Raw genomic sequence first — 15,328 nt, 5'->3', positions numbered from 1 at the left:
TTTATTGCACACTGACAATTGCTACCATTCAAAAGCATGGTGTCAGTAATAACTTATGTTTTTGAAAAAATATTTTCAAGTCTGCATTTATTTGATCAAAAAATAATGTCAAGAGCAGTTATTATTACAGTTTAAAATAACTCTTTTTTTTTTTTTATTTTTTAGCCTATTTTAAAATACAGTAAGCTTTTCGGTCTTCAGTGTCACATTATTCTTCAGAAATAATTATATTATGCTGATCTGGTGCTCAGTTTAATTATATCTGTTATATTGTGATATGCTATTTCAATTTTCAAAGTCTGTGCATTTTAATTGTAATATGTAGTTTTAATATTTTAATGTTAAAATGTGAACATTCAGGTGATGAAATATCTTTCTGAAAAAAAATTCAGCAGACAAAAACTTTACAAAACAGTTTTAAAAGTTTACACAATCTTTTACATAATCTGTTAATCTATTGCACAATCTATTGCACCTTAACAGTGCATGATATTGTAAAGTCTATCTCTCACACCCTTGTTTTCATCTGTTAAATTCAATATGGCGTCTAACCTAAAAGTCTGTGTGCTTAAGAAACATTTTTCGTTTAATTTATTTTATTTTATTATTTTTCAGGATTTGATGAATGTAAAGTAAAACAAAACAAAACAGCATTTATTTGAAATAGAAATCTTATGTACATTATAATTGTCTTTACTTATTTTTTTAATCAAATTAATGTCTCCTTGCTGAATAAAAGTGTCAATTAAATAAAAAAGTACTGACACTGATCTTTTATAACTTTAATGCAGTTATAAATAAATAAATACATAAGTAAATAAATAAATGCATAAATGTGACCCTGGACCACAAAATCAGTTATAAGTAGCATGGGTGTATTTGTAGCAATAGGCAAAAATACATTGTATGGGTCAAAATTATCAAAATCATTAGGATATTGAGTAAAGATCATGTTCCAGGAAGATATTTTGTAAATTTCCAACCATAAATATATCAACTTAATTTTTGATTAGCAATATGCATTGCTCAGAGCTTCATTTGGACAACTTTAAAAACGATTTTCTCAATATTTAGATTTTTTTTTGTTGTTGCACCCTCAGATTCTAGATTTTCAAATAGTTATAAAATATCTCGGCCAAATGTTGTCATATCCTAACACATCCTAACATACCCATACATCAGTGGAAAGCTTATTTATTCAGCTTTCAGATGATGTATAAATTTCAATTTAAAAAAAAATTACCCTTATGACTGGTTTTCTGATACGTGGTCACAAATATGGTCATGTTAGTCTCATAATCTTTTGTTTTGTTTTTAAATCAATGACACATTCCTAAACCTTAATAGCTTATCCGTTGACAAACGTTTCTGTTATTTTTGGGAACAGTTCTTTATTAGTTTTTTTTGTGAAAGTTTTCATGGTCTCATACCTAGAGAATTGCTGTTTTATGGACAGAGCACAATGAAGATGATGTTAGAATCAGATGGGAAATTCCCCTCTTTAATGTAAAAGATGAACAGGTTGAGCTGAAGCAGCCGTTATAGTTTGGGCGTGGTTGTGATTCCAGACTGTTTGAGTTGCTTGTTCAGGTGAATCGGCAGCAGTTGGAGAACGCGCAGTGGGTGTGATCCTCCTGTAACATGAGTGGATGAGAGGTGTGGCCACTTTCCAACTATTTATCTCATTCAACAGAAGGGGCAGAGCATGCAAAAGTGATACTGGATGCTTCTAGACAACCTCAGTGTCATCCTAGTGAAAATAACTACGGTTGTAAAAAGACACACAAAAAGGTGTTCACTCTCAGAGCGTGAATCATGTTAGTTGATATCCTAATTATATACTTGTTTAAGTCACTTTAATGGCATGTTAATGAAATTCTAAAGGGAAATTATTAATTACATTGATAGTTTTCCTGCGTTTGTATGTAGATTATAATGTGGAAAGACCTTCTGTGTGTGTGTGTGTGTGTATATAGCAGAAGGAACAGCACATGTTTAAGATAAGACTGCCCTCTGGCAGACTGCTCGCATACGCAAACACACTTCTCGCTCCCAGCCCAATATTTAATGCAAATGCGAGCAGCTTGCTTACATATCTGGAAGTAATTTACCTTTTGTTTTCTACCTGCATGAAAATTGATGAGCCGTATTTTAGCTGCCTTGTGCTTTTGCCAATTATTCTGTGGTCCCATTTGCACATAATGCATGCAGCATTGTGTTGATTTCAACCGAATAGAGTCTAATAACAGCCATAATGTTAATTTTCCTTTCAACAATATGACCACACCTATGGTCCTGTGTTGCCCGTAAAAATTCTGCTTAGCACTGCAGTGTTTGGACTTGTCTCACCATTATGTAGGATATTGCACAGTAATTCACAATAGCCTCTAATATTGTAGAGATTTATTTTTATATGTTGTGGTAGTGTGGAGGACCCAGCAGTGTGCTTGGCTTTTAATTTGAGATGTATTTTTTTGTTATCACCAAACACTAGCAGGTCTATGCTCCTGTTCAGGAATTGTTTTAAACTATCTTTGCATCTCCAGATATTTGTTTCTCGCTGTGTGTTTCTGACTGGGGCCGGGGGATATATTGAATATTCAGAGTATATCTGCAGTATACAGTTAAGCAGCAATATGAATGTCACAATAATTTTAATGCAACTTTTATTTGGTTGTTACTTATTTCTCAAGGCTATGTTTCAGAATAGCGTAATGCAATTCTATTCTTATGGTTTCTGCAGCATGTATTATATAATCAGTTTATAGTATGCAACTTTTATTTATGCATTGCACGTCCAAAATATATAGAAGCTAATTTCCGACACTGAATAAAAAAAAAAGTTTTTTGCAACTTTTTGACTTGCAGTTCTGACTTTTGTTCTGACTTTTGTTGCAGTTCTGAAACTTGCAATTGCAAGTTATAAAGTTATATTTATAAAAAAAAAATCTTATTTATATCTCACAATTATGACTTTTCTCAGGATTGTGCGATATAAACTTGCAATTACAAATTAAAAAGTCAAATTTTAAAGGGAAAAAGACTGATATGTTCTTAGAATTGCAAGTGTTTATATTTCACAATTCTGACTTAATAACTTGCAGTTCCGTGTTATAAAGTCACAATTGTGATAGAAGTAAAGGAACAAGTTCCTCGTAGTTCCTAATAACTCGCAATTGCAAGTTTTATTGCGATTCTGAGAAAAACTTTGCAATTCTGACTTCATAACTTGAAACTGCAAATTTATATCATGCAATTCTAACTTAATTTCTCAGAATTGCGAGTTTATATCTCAATTCTGGGGAAAAAAGTCAGAATCGCAAGTTTATATATCATAATTCTGAGAAAAAAAATAATTTGTATTGTGCAATTCAGAAAAAAAAGCCAGAATTGAAATTTATATCTCATAATTCTGAGAAAAAAAGTCAGAATTGCATCTTGCGTCTTGTAATTCTTACTTTATTTCTCAGGATTGCAAGTTTATATCTCACAATTATTAGAAAAAGTCATAATTGTAAGTTTGTATCTCATAATTCTGAGAAAAAAGTAGGAATTGCAAGTTCGTATCACACAATTAAAAAAACAAAAAAACAATTGCGAGTTTGTATTGCGCAATTTTGAGAAAAAAAGTCAGAATTGCAAGTTTATATCTCATAATTTTGAGAAAAAAGTAGGAATTGCAAGTTCGTATCACACAATTAAAAAAAAACCGAATTGCAAGTTTGTATCACGCAATTTAAAAAAAAAACAAACAGAATTGCGAGTTTGTATTGCGCAATTCTGAGAAAAAAAGTCCGAATTGCAAGTTTGTATGACAATTCTGAGAAAAAAGTCTGACCTACGAGTTTATATCTCACAATTTTAAGGAAAAAAGTCAGAATTGCAAGTTTATATATCATTTTTCTTCTTCACATTCTTCTTGTGAAATTGTATGACAATTCTGAGAAAAAAAGTCAGAATTACGAATTTATATCTCACAATTCTGAGAAAAAAGTCAGAATTGCGAGTTTATGTGTTGCAATTCTTACTTCATTTTCTCAAAATTGCTGGTTTATCTCTCTCAATTCTGAGGAAAAAAAAGCCAAAAATGTGAGTTTGTATCACGCAATTTTGAGAAAATCAAGTCACAATTATAATTTTTTTCTTTTTTTTTTTTTTTTTTTTGTTTTTTTTTTACAACCTAGCACTCTCTGTGTATCGTAATACAATGTATTTAACTTGACATTCCATTTCTGTGTGACTGCTGTGATTAATAATCTGTTTCCTTAATGGTCTTGACCACTCAGGTATAAACTTAACCCTAAACAAAAAGTCTCTAATGCTTACCAAAGCTGAATTTTTTAAATCAAAAATACAGCAAACAAACAAACAAATAAATAAAATATTGTCAACTATTATTACAATTTAAAATCAAATGTAATGTAATTTATTTATTTATTTATTTATTTTGTAATTGTCCTTACTGTCACTTTTGATCAATTTAATGAATCCTTGTGAATAAAAATACAATTTCTTTCCACATAAAAACCTTTTCCCAACTTGTATGAATGGTCGTCTATGTAATGTACTATCTGAAACTGTTGCATGGGTTAGATCATGTGGAATGCATTCTGTCATAAACACAGCTGTGTCATTAACCTCGTTTCACTATCCCTCCATCCTTGTCTTGTGACTCAGAAGTTTGAGGGCAAAGAAATATTTTGATAGCATTTCTGATTTAAAGCTTTGTTATACTTTTATGGTGTCTTTTATCTCATTCTAAAGGTTGTTGTTCGCAGTCAACCTTTCATTTCATGGAAAAGTGGCCGGGATATTCCTTAGAATTTTATCTTATTATTCCGTAGAAGTGAATTCATGCGGTTTTGGAACAGTATGAGATTGTAAACATTGAGATGCATATCAGATATTGTCAAATGATAAAGCTGAAAATATTTAGGATCACCCAGTCCTGTTTCTGACTCTCTTTAAAGCACACATCAGCTTTTGTTTCTCTTAGCTTACAGCCAGTATATGGAGCACAGCACCCTCCTCTGGACCCACGGAGACACCGTCCGTAAGTGCAGCTGCTAGCTGTCGACTCTCTGCGTGCAAATCAACCATTTGTTTTTCATTTATTTGTGCCTTTACTCTTCATTCATGTTTTCTGCCTTTCAGTTGTGGTCTGAATCCATCTGAACATGTTTGAGAGCGAGATTTGCATAAACCTTTTGCCACTTTTGATTTTTTTTTTTTTGTGTCTTGCATTTTTGTCTGGCATTATCCTTTCTAACTGTAACCAGTTACCATATATTATACAGTGTGTGCAATTTCAAAAAAGCTCTTTATTTGTTTCCCTACAGATTAAAAGATACTCCAAAGGCTAGTAGTGTGAACACCAAATCCAAAAAACCTTCCACTTTCCATGAATTTGCTCGGAGCACCAATGATGCATGGGACATTGATGATGAAGAGGATGACGGTATGTTTAGTCTCAAACAGCCCTCATCTTCACCTGTCCAATCACGATCCATGCCTCAAACGCCCTGCCTCAAGCTCATCAAAGCCCCAGAGCATACAGAGCCACTGCCCCGTCTGTTGGACAGACAAGAGCCAATCAGCACAAACCCCAATCAAGATCGACTGGACGTCGAAAGCGGACCAGCCAATGGCAGGGTGGTAAAGTCCTGTAGCGACGCCCAGCTGAATGTTAATGCAGGTATGCTGGTAGCTGTTGTGTTAACCTGCATCATTGTAAGAAGCTGTAAAATACGTTTGAAACCAAGGTGTATCAGATGTGGGGGTTTTCCACCTATTTTTAATCTGATAAGTCATGTCATTATCTAGTTTTTGTTTGTCACATGGTTAGTACAGTTGTGTGACTTTTTGAGCTGTTATAGACCTGTATAGGAAAGGTAACCTTAAATGACTTCTGTTGTAATCTGGCGCTATATTGAAAATAAAATGAACTTGACCTTCAAGGGGGGCCGGGGGTGCCCCCTAATATAATGATAGGGGAAACACTGGTGTTGCTTATGTTTCATGGATGAGACCGTGGGAAGAGTCATTCTTGTCAGCAAATGTTATTTGTCTATTTGACTGAAATATCTGGGGAAAAAAATGAAATAAATTGGACTAAAATGAATTAATATGACATGACTAAATATTGACCAAATTTAAAAGATATTTTGATTTAAAAAAAAGGTGTCATAATAATAATAATAATAATAATAATAATAATAATAATGATAATAAAAATACTTTATTGTCCAAATTGTTGCATTTAATTTTTTGTTGCTCATGTTTCAAGAATTTTTGACTTAAAAAAAATAAATAAATAAATAAAATAAAATTGACTACATTAATTAATATGACATGAAAATATTATCCAAATTGTTTTGTGTTGCTTATGTTTCATGGATGAGACCGTGGGAAGAGTCATTCTTGTCAGCAAAAGCAAATGTTATTTGTCTATTTGACTAAAATATCTGGGAAAAAAAGTAAATAAATTGGACTAAAATGTATTAATATGACATGACCAAATATTGACCAAATTTAAAAGATATTTTGTTTAAAAAGAAAAAAAAAAGATTAAGTAAAAACAGTAAAAAAAAAAAAAAAAAAAGTAAAAATTAATACTGATCATGGGTAAAAAAAACAAAAAAAAGTGTGTCATAATTAAAAAAAAAAAAAGACTTTATTGTCCAAATTGTTGCATTAAAATTTTTGTTGCTCATGTTTTGAGAAATTTTGACTGAAATACCTTCAAAAAATAAAAAATAAATAAATAAATAAATAAATAAAATGGACTAAATTACTTAATACAACATGAAAATATTGTACAAATTGTTGCATTTAAATTTATGTTGCTAATGTTTTGAGAATTTTCGACTGAAATGCCTAAAAATAAATAAATAAATAAATAAATAAAATGGACTAAATTACTTAATATGACATGAAAATATTGTCCAAATTGTTGCATTTAAATGTATGTTGCTCATGTTTCATGAATGAGACCATGGGAAGAGTCATTCTTGTCAACAAAAGAAAATTCCTGTCAACAAAATAAAATGGACTAAAATAATTTAATATGACATGACAAAATATTGACCACATTTAAATGATATTTTGATTGAGGAAAAAAGAATGTAAGTAAAAAAAACAACAGCAACAACAAAAAAACAGACTTAATTGTCCAGATTGTTGCATTTTAAATTTTTGTTTGCCATGTTTTGAGAATTCTTGACTGAAATCCCTAAAATGAACTAAAATAATTTAATATGACATGACAAAATATTGACCAACTTAAAAAGATATTTTGATTGAAAAAAAAAGATTAAATAAAAAAACAGTAAAAAACAGTTTTAACATGATTTAGTAGTGTGTTTGTGTTTGTATATATATTTGTATAAATTATATTTTAATATAAATGCTTAATATTTGTATTTTTCTGTTTTGTTTAGCTCGCAATACCCTGCAGAAACAGCAGTCACTTCCCGTACGTCCCGTCATTCCATTAGTTGCCCGCATTTCGGACCAAAACGCCTCAGGAGCTCCACCCATGACGGTGAGAGAGAAGACTCGATTGGATAAATTCAAGCAGCTACTTGCCAGTCCCAACACAGACCTGGGTAAGTCTGAAAACAAACAATTAGAGATTTGTGATAGCATTAAAAGGAAAACAAGGGATAAGGTCTGTTTTCAGCAGAATTATAAAAGTGGCCACTTGCGGGTTACTTGTGTAAGATATTAAAACCCATCCATCAGGGACCATCTCGAAACAGAAAGCCGCTAAACCCTCACATGTGTTCACACCTCATTCTCTCGCCTGTTTTTCCGCCTTTAGCTGAATGTCTCTGCCAGGTGAGACAGTGTGGGATGGCAGAATGGATGAAAACCGTCCATGATGTTATCCTAGTCTTCCTGAATTCACGCTGAGAGGCCCTTCTGTTCTCCCCACGTTCTCCAACCAATCGTCTCTTCGAGTGCACCTGCGAGCTGGCGGAACAAAAACAAGTTCTGCGTGCGCCTTCGCTCATTTGTGCCGCGATGCTATAATGATCCTATCAAAGAGACTCGCTCATCTTTGCTTTATAACTAAGTTTCAGCCTCCACAGGCTCGGAGCTTTCTGAGCGACAGGCGGAAATCACGGGGGAATGAGAACCATCAGTCATTGGAGGGGAAAATCATGCTTATGCACTTCTTTCACAGCGGCTTATGAAAAATGTGCTTGTGATATAGTTGGAGGGGCTTCCCTGCACACTATTCGGAGTTCATAATAGCTTCTGAGATCTTTCATCATTTTGCTATCATGTGACGGTTGGCAGGTGTCCAATACCATTAGTATTTCAGGAGCGCTTGGATATCGCTTTCGTGTTTGTTCTAACTCAAAAACGACCCGGGAGCGATCTCGCCAGATGTTTCTCAGCAAGCCTTTAAGTTTTCATAGACGTTGTGAAAAGCCGTTTTTACATTCGCTGATCACGATGACCCAGAGGGCTTGGCGGGAGTTCGCAAAAACAATCCTTAAAAAGTGGTTTAGGCTTCAGCACCTGGGCAGATCGATGATATCTGGTCTAATGGCTTCCGCCTGCAACGTAATGTTTACTTCATAACAATGACAAAATAAGTAATTGAGAGTGGTGGAGTTGAAAAGCTCCATTTAATAAAAAATAAAAGAAACAGAGAAAGAATGGTTAAAATTCACTATGGTTGCCATGACAACAGTTATTTTTGCTCTTTATTGTAAGACTTGAAAGTACAATACAATAGACTTTTATAGTCGTTACAGCAAAGACAGGAATCATAATTACCATCACTCGCAGTTTAGCGTGTAACTCTTCCTGTTTTGTTTACTGATACTTTGCTTGTTAAGCAGACATCTGCTTTTGCAAGTGATTGGAGCCTTGGGGCTATTTTGGCTTGGTGCTGGTATGAAACCGCCTAGCAACCACACAGAATGCCCTGGCAGCCGCATAGGTACACATATCATAGCGAGGACAAGTTTTCTGAAGAAATCGTATTGTAGTTTAAAAAAGAACAATTACCATACTTCTTTGCGGATTTGCTAATTGGTCCTGGAAAATAGTTTTTCTTTGTGACATTTTAATTATGTTTTCATTTGTCCAAAGTATTTCAATTTAGTAGCTCCTAAATCTCTAAAGTAAAGCAGTGTTTTTCTGTTGTTACCTGAATGATCCGTGTGTGTGTGTGTGTGTGTGTGTGTGTGTGTGTGTGTGTGTGTGTGTGTGTGTTTTTAAGTAATGATTGTTCATGAGTCCCTTGTTTGTCCTGAACAGTTAAACTGCCCGCTGTTCTTCAGAAAAATCCTTTAGGTCCCACAAATTCTTTGGTTTTTCAGCATTTTTGTGTATTTGAACTCTTTCCAACGATGACTGTATGATTTTGAGATCCGTCTTTTCACCCTGAGGACAACTGAGGGACTCATATGCAACTATTACAGAAGGTTCAAACACTCACTGATGCTTCAGAAGGAAAAACAATGCATTCAGAGCCAGGGGGTGAAAACTTTTGAACAGAATGAAAATTATGAAACTGATTTTGTTTAAATGTGTGTGTTTTTTTTTTTTTTTATGTAGTACTGCCCTTCAGAAGCTATAGAAGATACTAAGTTAAATTTACCCTGATCTTCAAATTCAAAAAGTTTTCACCCCCAACTCTTAATGCATTGTGTTTTCTTCTGGAGCATCAGTGAGCATTTGAACCTACTGTAACAGTTGCATATGAGTCCCTCAGTTGTCCTCAGTGTAAAAAGATGGATCTCAATGTCATACAGTCATTGTTGGAAAGAGTTCCAATTCACAAAAATGGTGAAAAACCAAAAGAATTGTGGGACCTGATGGATTTTGCTGAAGAACAGCAGGCAGTTTAACTGTTCCGGACAAACAAGGGACTCGTGAACAACTATCACTAAACAAAAACAGCTGTGGTTTATTCATTCAAGTAATAACACAGTATTAAGAATCAAGTGTATGTAAAGTTTTGAACAGGGTCATTGTTATAAATTCAACTTTTTTTTCTCTTGTGGACTATATGTAAATATCTTTTATGTAAAATATCTTAAATATCTTAAAAAATAACGTGCATTTTATATGATCCCTCTTATTTTGGTTAAATAATTAACATTTTGTAGATTCTGTAAAGTGTATGTAAACTTTTGACTTCAGCTGTATTTTCTGATTATCAATCATCAAATCTCGGTAAACATTGGTCACAGACACGGAGATGTACCTTTATTTAATTTATCAATTAACAAGCTGATTGCTCACAAAAAAACCCAGAGATCATGTTTTCTGGCCATTTGAAGTTTGATTTTGACTTGACAGAGTGGTTATATCTAAGTGTGCGAGTTGTTAACTAACTCTTATAAAATTAGTCTTCCCATAAATGCCATTATATTGTTTATTCTGACTGATTCGCAAACGTACACGAGCCGGGATTTATCAGATTAACTAATCACAGCCTAACATAACCAGTCATATCCGATCATATTACGATGGAGGCAATGCCTCCTCTCACACAGTTTTCCCCCATTCATTCTCAGTTACTCCCCAGCAAACTCACCACATGTTTTAGGGGGTCTGTTAAAACTCGGTGGGCTCAGGGGAGGCGAGAGAGACGTGGACTCCCCTTGTAACTTTACCTGCTGGTGTTGCTGTTGGAGAGTGTTTCTTTAGGAAAACAAGTGATTTATATGCTTTTTTTTTAATGTCGTATTTGAATAAATATGATATATATTTTTTTTCTCATCCAATTTGTTGAGACACTGTCTCCCTTGCCTCCTCAGGGGAAATAAGCTGCCAAAATCATTTTCTTAATCAGTTTTTGTATCTTGTTTTCCAGTCAAACATACTTTAAACACAATATTTCACTTGAGAAGCAAAACTGTAAGTTACAAACCTAATTCATAATGTATTGTTAAATTCCTTCTTGATGATATGTACGTTTCTTTTTCTGACCCGTCAGCAAATATTTTCTCTTCTTTTAAGCATAAATCTATCATAATTTGAGATTTATACTTCAAACAAGAAACAGCCAATGTGAAAAGAAATAGAAACTTGGATATGGATATGGAAAAAGGATATGTTCTGAAAACGAGTCTTAATAGCTTATGCAATTTTCCTTCAAGTAAATGTATCTTTTTGTAAGGATGTTTTGAAATTTTACTCAAACGAGACAAATACTGAAAGAAAATGATTGCTGTACTGCATTAGGAGAAAAATAAAATTGTCAGGTAATGAAAACCAAGTTTGAACTTGCATTGTTCACATGGGCACCTTAGAAAAACATGATAGCAGTCCACAACAGATGCTTTTAAGCAGTTTTTAAAATGTGCTCTCCAAACATCACTCTGACATCCCAAGCCATTGCTCCTTCACCTGTGAATCGTGAACTTCCCAGCCATTACTTTTAAAATCAATCTGCAGTTATGGCTTGCTGTCTTATTGAAGTTACCATAATTCAAGGTGGCATGGTTGTGAAAACTCTGAATGTGTTTGCTAATTAAAAATAATTGTGTATTGATTATGTTGATTGAACTATAAGTTAGAGTGTCACCGGTTCTGTGAAGGCTGACGACTGTTGATTTAATGCATGGTTTTCTATCACAGCATATGAACGAACTCTTAATGCATGTTTTAACTGTTGATTAAGGCTGTGTTCTGTTGTTTGGTCCATATATTTTAATTCTGCCCCTGTCCTCTTGAGTATTAAAAGCAGCTGTTCTCCTCTGTAGCTGTGAAACAACACCGCAGTTGTGCTGTTGAAGTATTTGTCATTTTAAATTAACTTTACACTGTGTTTTGTTCACACAGAGGAGTTACGGAAACATAGCTGGTCAGGAATCCCTCGTGAGGTTCGGCCAGTCACCTGGAGACTCTTATCGGTAAGTATTTACCAGTATTGTTTATTTAATTTCCATCCTGGCATTTTATTCGAACAAACAGCAGTGAGTGTACAATAAAAGTGGAAAAGAGGGAAGAAAAGGACTGTGAGATGTATTTGAACTTACATCGTTCACAAGCACAACGATATAACCACTAGGCCATGGTTTTAATGCCTTCTAATACTTCATATATAATTATTATTAAAGTAATATTTGACCCAAAAATGAAAATTCTGTGATTAATTACTAGGGCTGTGATGGTGGCAGATTTTTTTCACCGCGGTGGTAATGGACCAACTACCGTTGGTGGCACGTGTTGATATATAATTTTGAAACAACAAACATGCATGTTTTTTTAGCCTACAAAACACTAAAGTAAACATCAAAGACATTATACATTTAAATAAGAAACTAGCCAAAATAAGAACGGTAAATATTAACAAACATTTGTTGCATAAATTAGTAACAACCTCGCCCAACCCTTGTCTGACGGCTCATCAAAATTTAATAGGAATGTGGTTGTATTTCTTAAATTAGAAATGTGTTTGGAACATTTTTGTTTGTTAAATTAAGATTTTTGCCCTAACGAAATTAAGATTGTAACGTAACGATCAAGCGGCCAAAGGCAGGCAGTGAGTTGATCACAGCCTATGTTTGATCAATTTTGCCTTCTCAAATCATCACGACTTGCATAAAATAAAATCTTCAAGCATATCACAATGTTATTTTAAACGTTTAACTTAGATAAATGCACGTTATTATGTGCATACAGTCGTTTGTTGGAGAGGGGAAGCTAAATGCGCTTTGCAGGACAGCGCAATCACTTGCAAAAAATGTAAATGCACCATAATCTTTGCTCATAAAGGTAAGTGTAATATATCATCCGGAACTGTAAAGAGTGTAATATTATTTGCGTGCACTCACAATATTAACAAAATGTTGTGCTTTTGTAAAAATAAAGAAAACAAACAAGATGCGCTTTCTGATGTCTCTGTGTTGAACAGGAGCGCTGCACAAAAGTTAAACGAAAGTCAGCGAATACTTGCCTTACAGATAAATATATCTATAGAAATTATTACTATACTACTTTAAAACTAAAAAATTCAAATTGAAAACAAAAACTCTTTCGTTATAAAATCTGTAGAGAAGCATTTCCCTCTAAAGTCGCATCCAATGAGCAGATGGCGAGTCGAGATCGTCATCTTTGTGACACTGGCTCAGAAAACACTAGTTTATTAATAATTCATTCAAGTATGTCCTTATTTCCCTCCGACGCTTTAGCTTTAGCCTATTGTGTGCGTATGAACGTGGATCTCTTCCAGTAGCTGCGAAGGCACTTGCGCTCGCTGATGTTGCCGGCGGGAACACTAAACAGAATAATTGTTTTAGAAACACTGTATTTTATGCTTGTTATAGATTGTGTGACATCACATGCAGTACCGCCGGTGGTTGTCATTGCAACCGTCACAGCCTTATTAATTACTCACCCTCATGTCATTCCAAACCTGTAAGACCTTCATCTTCAGAACACAAATTAGGATATTTCTGATGAAATCCAAGAGCTTTCTGACTCTGCATAGACAGCAACACAAATGATACATTCAAGGCACAGAAAGGTAGTAAAGACATTGTTAAAATAGTCCATGTGACATCAGTGGTTCAACCATAATATGATGCTGTGAGGATACTTTTTGTGCACAAAGAAAACAAAAGAAACGACTTTATTCAACAATTTCTTATGAACCACATCAGTCTCTGCTGTGCGTTCACAACAGAAATGAAAGAAATTGCAATAAATTTTTGTTTTCTTTGTGGACGAAAAGTATTCTCGTAGCTTCATGAAATTAAGTTTGAACCACTGATGTCACATGGATTATTTTAGTGATGTACTCTTTTAATGACACTTACTTTCTACTAGGGCTGGGCTATTTTTTTTTTTTTTTTTTATCGATTCATGCTTTGCCACGATTATTTTTTAGAAATCAAGAAATCACAATTTTTGAATAGAAATATTACCAAACGTTAGATTAGACGATGATTTCTGACTGCATATCGGCGCACGTGATTAACCACTCGCGTGTGACGTGCTCATTTATTATCAATTGAGTGAATAATAGAAAATAAACAATACATTATATGTAATAAACAATAATTTATTTGTCTTTTTTGGAATTCAAGAGCGTAGCGCTGAAACCAGGGGCGTTGCTAGACCTAAAGCTCTACTGGGGCACAGGCCCCCCATTACTCAAATCACTTTTCTTTATTGAAAGCCAGTTGCGTGTACAACACATTTAACTATACAAACTTGTGTAACCCACTATTCCTACACTGCAGCAAGCACTAGGGAAAGTAAATGTATTCAATAATGCTTTATGAAGATATTTATTTAAGCGTCTTCATAATACTTCACATGAACATTCTCAACATTTAAGGTAATGTATATAAAATTAGCTGTGCTATATCTAACTTTATAAATGCAGAAGTGCTGCTTCTATAAATTAACTATCTAGCTAACATAATTGGTGTAAATGTAACTGCATGTTTGAATCTCACTCAAAATAAGCCAAATTATAGTCTTTTTAGTCACTAGGTGAATAGGAAGTGGAAATACAAAACTGCCGGTACTCCTGATGCGCTAGGGAAATCGTGTTCGGGCCGTGGGCTAGGGGAAATTGGGAGGGCACGGGGTAGCATGTGAGAAGTGCTGCCGGAACAGCAGAAAAATTCATGGTACACTAAGGGTTAAAGTATAAAAGTGCTTCTGTGGTGTACAGGTGCGTACCCTCGTTCGGGCACCGGTTTCATCTTTTTTTTTTTTTTTTTTTTTAATAAGGCAGGGCCACTTTTAGTAAAATGCCTGTAACCCCATTACCGATGAAGTTTGCGCACCCGTTACACAAGGTTAACGGAGGTAGATCGGAACGAAACCTGGTGAGACTGGTTTGACTCACGACCCCAAAAGTCTGTGAGAAATTTGAAAGAAATCGGCCATTGGGGGGCAATATCACATTTTTCGATTGCGTAAACGATTGTACGTTGTGCTGGTTGTTCACACATACATACGATATTCATATCACATGATGGAACCCCTCATTCTGGACAACTTTGCCTCTAGAACCTCTGCATTGCCAACTAGTTCTAGGTTTTTCACTCAATCTGGGGAAGAACAGTACAGTACATTATCAAAAAAATGTTGCAATTTATTTATTCGGGAAGCTATAACAGGGTCGTTCAGAAAAAGGGCCTGTCAAAATTTACCCAAAATCCTACAAAGCCTAAAGGAAAATGTAAAACAAAACCTGCTGAGCACATGCGACAGGTAATTCTAAATAAGCATGCAAAGTTCGGACCACAGCTGGTGCTATAACAGTCATAAATGTTAAAAAACACATAATATTTCTATGATAAATGACCTGGATTTGCCAAAAATGCTTTTTTTTAAATAG

The 15,328-nt window shown here is 34.3% G+C and overlaps 1 protein-coding gene across 3 annotated transcripts in view; it reads left to right on the top strand.

The window, feature by feature from the left end:
• The window catches only part of tbc1d22b (TBC1 domain family, member 22B), a 98,183-nt gene that overhangs the window by 30,395 nt on the left and 52,460 nt on the right, over nt 1–15,328 (top strand). For 2 of the 3 annotated variants that reach the window (XM_051116493.1, XM_051116492.1), the window contains 3 exons: nt 5,340–5,695; nt 7,440–7,607; nt 11,812–11,882. In XM_051116493.1, the coding sequence (XP_050972450.1) occupies nt 5,461–5,695; nt 7,440–7,607; nt 11,812–11,882 (474 nt within the window). In that variant the 5' untranslated portion in view covers nt 5,340–5,460. Of the gene's footprint in view, nt 1–4,996; nt 5,054–5,339; nt 5,696–7,439; nt 7,608–11,811; nt 11,883–15,328 lie in introns of all 3 variants that reach the window. The other variant, XM_051116491.1, reaches the window with a different exon arrangement.

This window comes from Labeo rohita, chromosome 8, assembly GCF_022985175.1.
Source record: "Labeo rohita strain BAU-BD-2019 chromosome 8, IGBB_LRoh.1.0, whole genome shotgun sequence".
Classification (NCBI taxonomy): Eukaryota; Metazoa; Chordata; class Actinopteri; order Cypriniformes; family Cyprinidae; genus Labeo; species Labeo rohita.
This window is presented reverse-complemented; position numbering and strand designations above follow the sequence as displayed.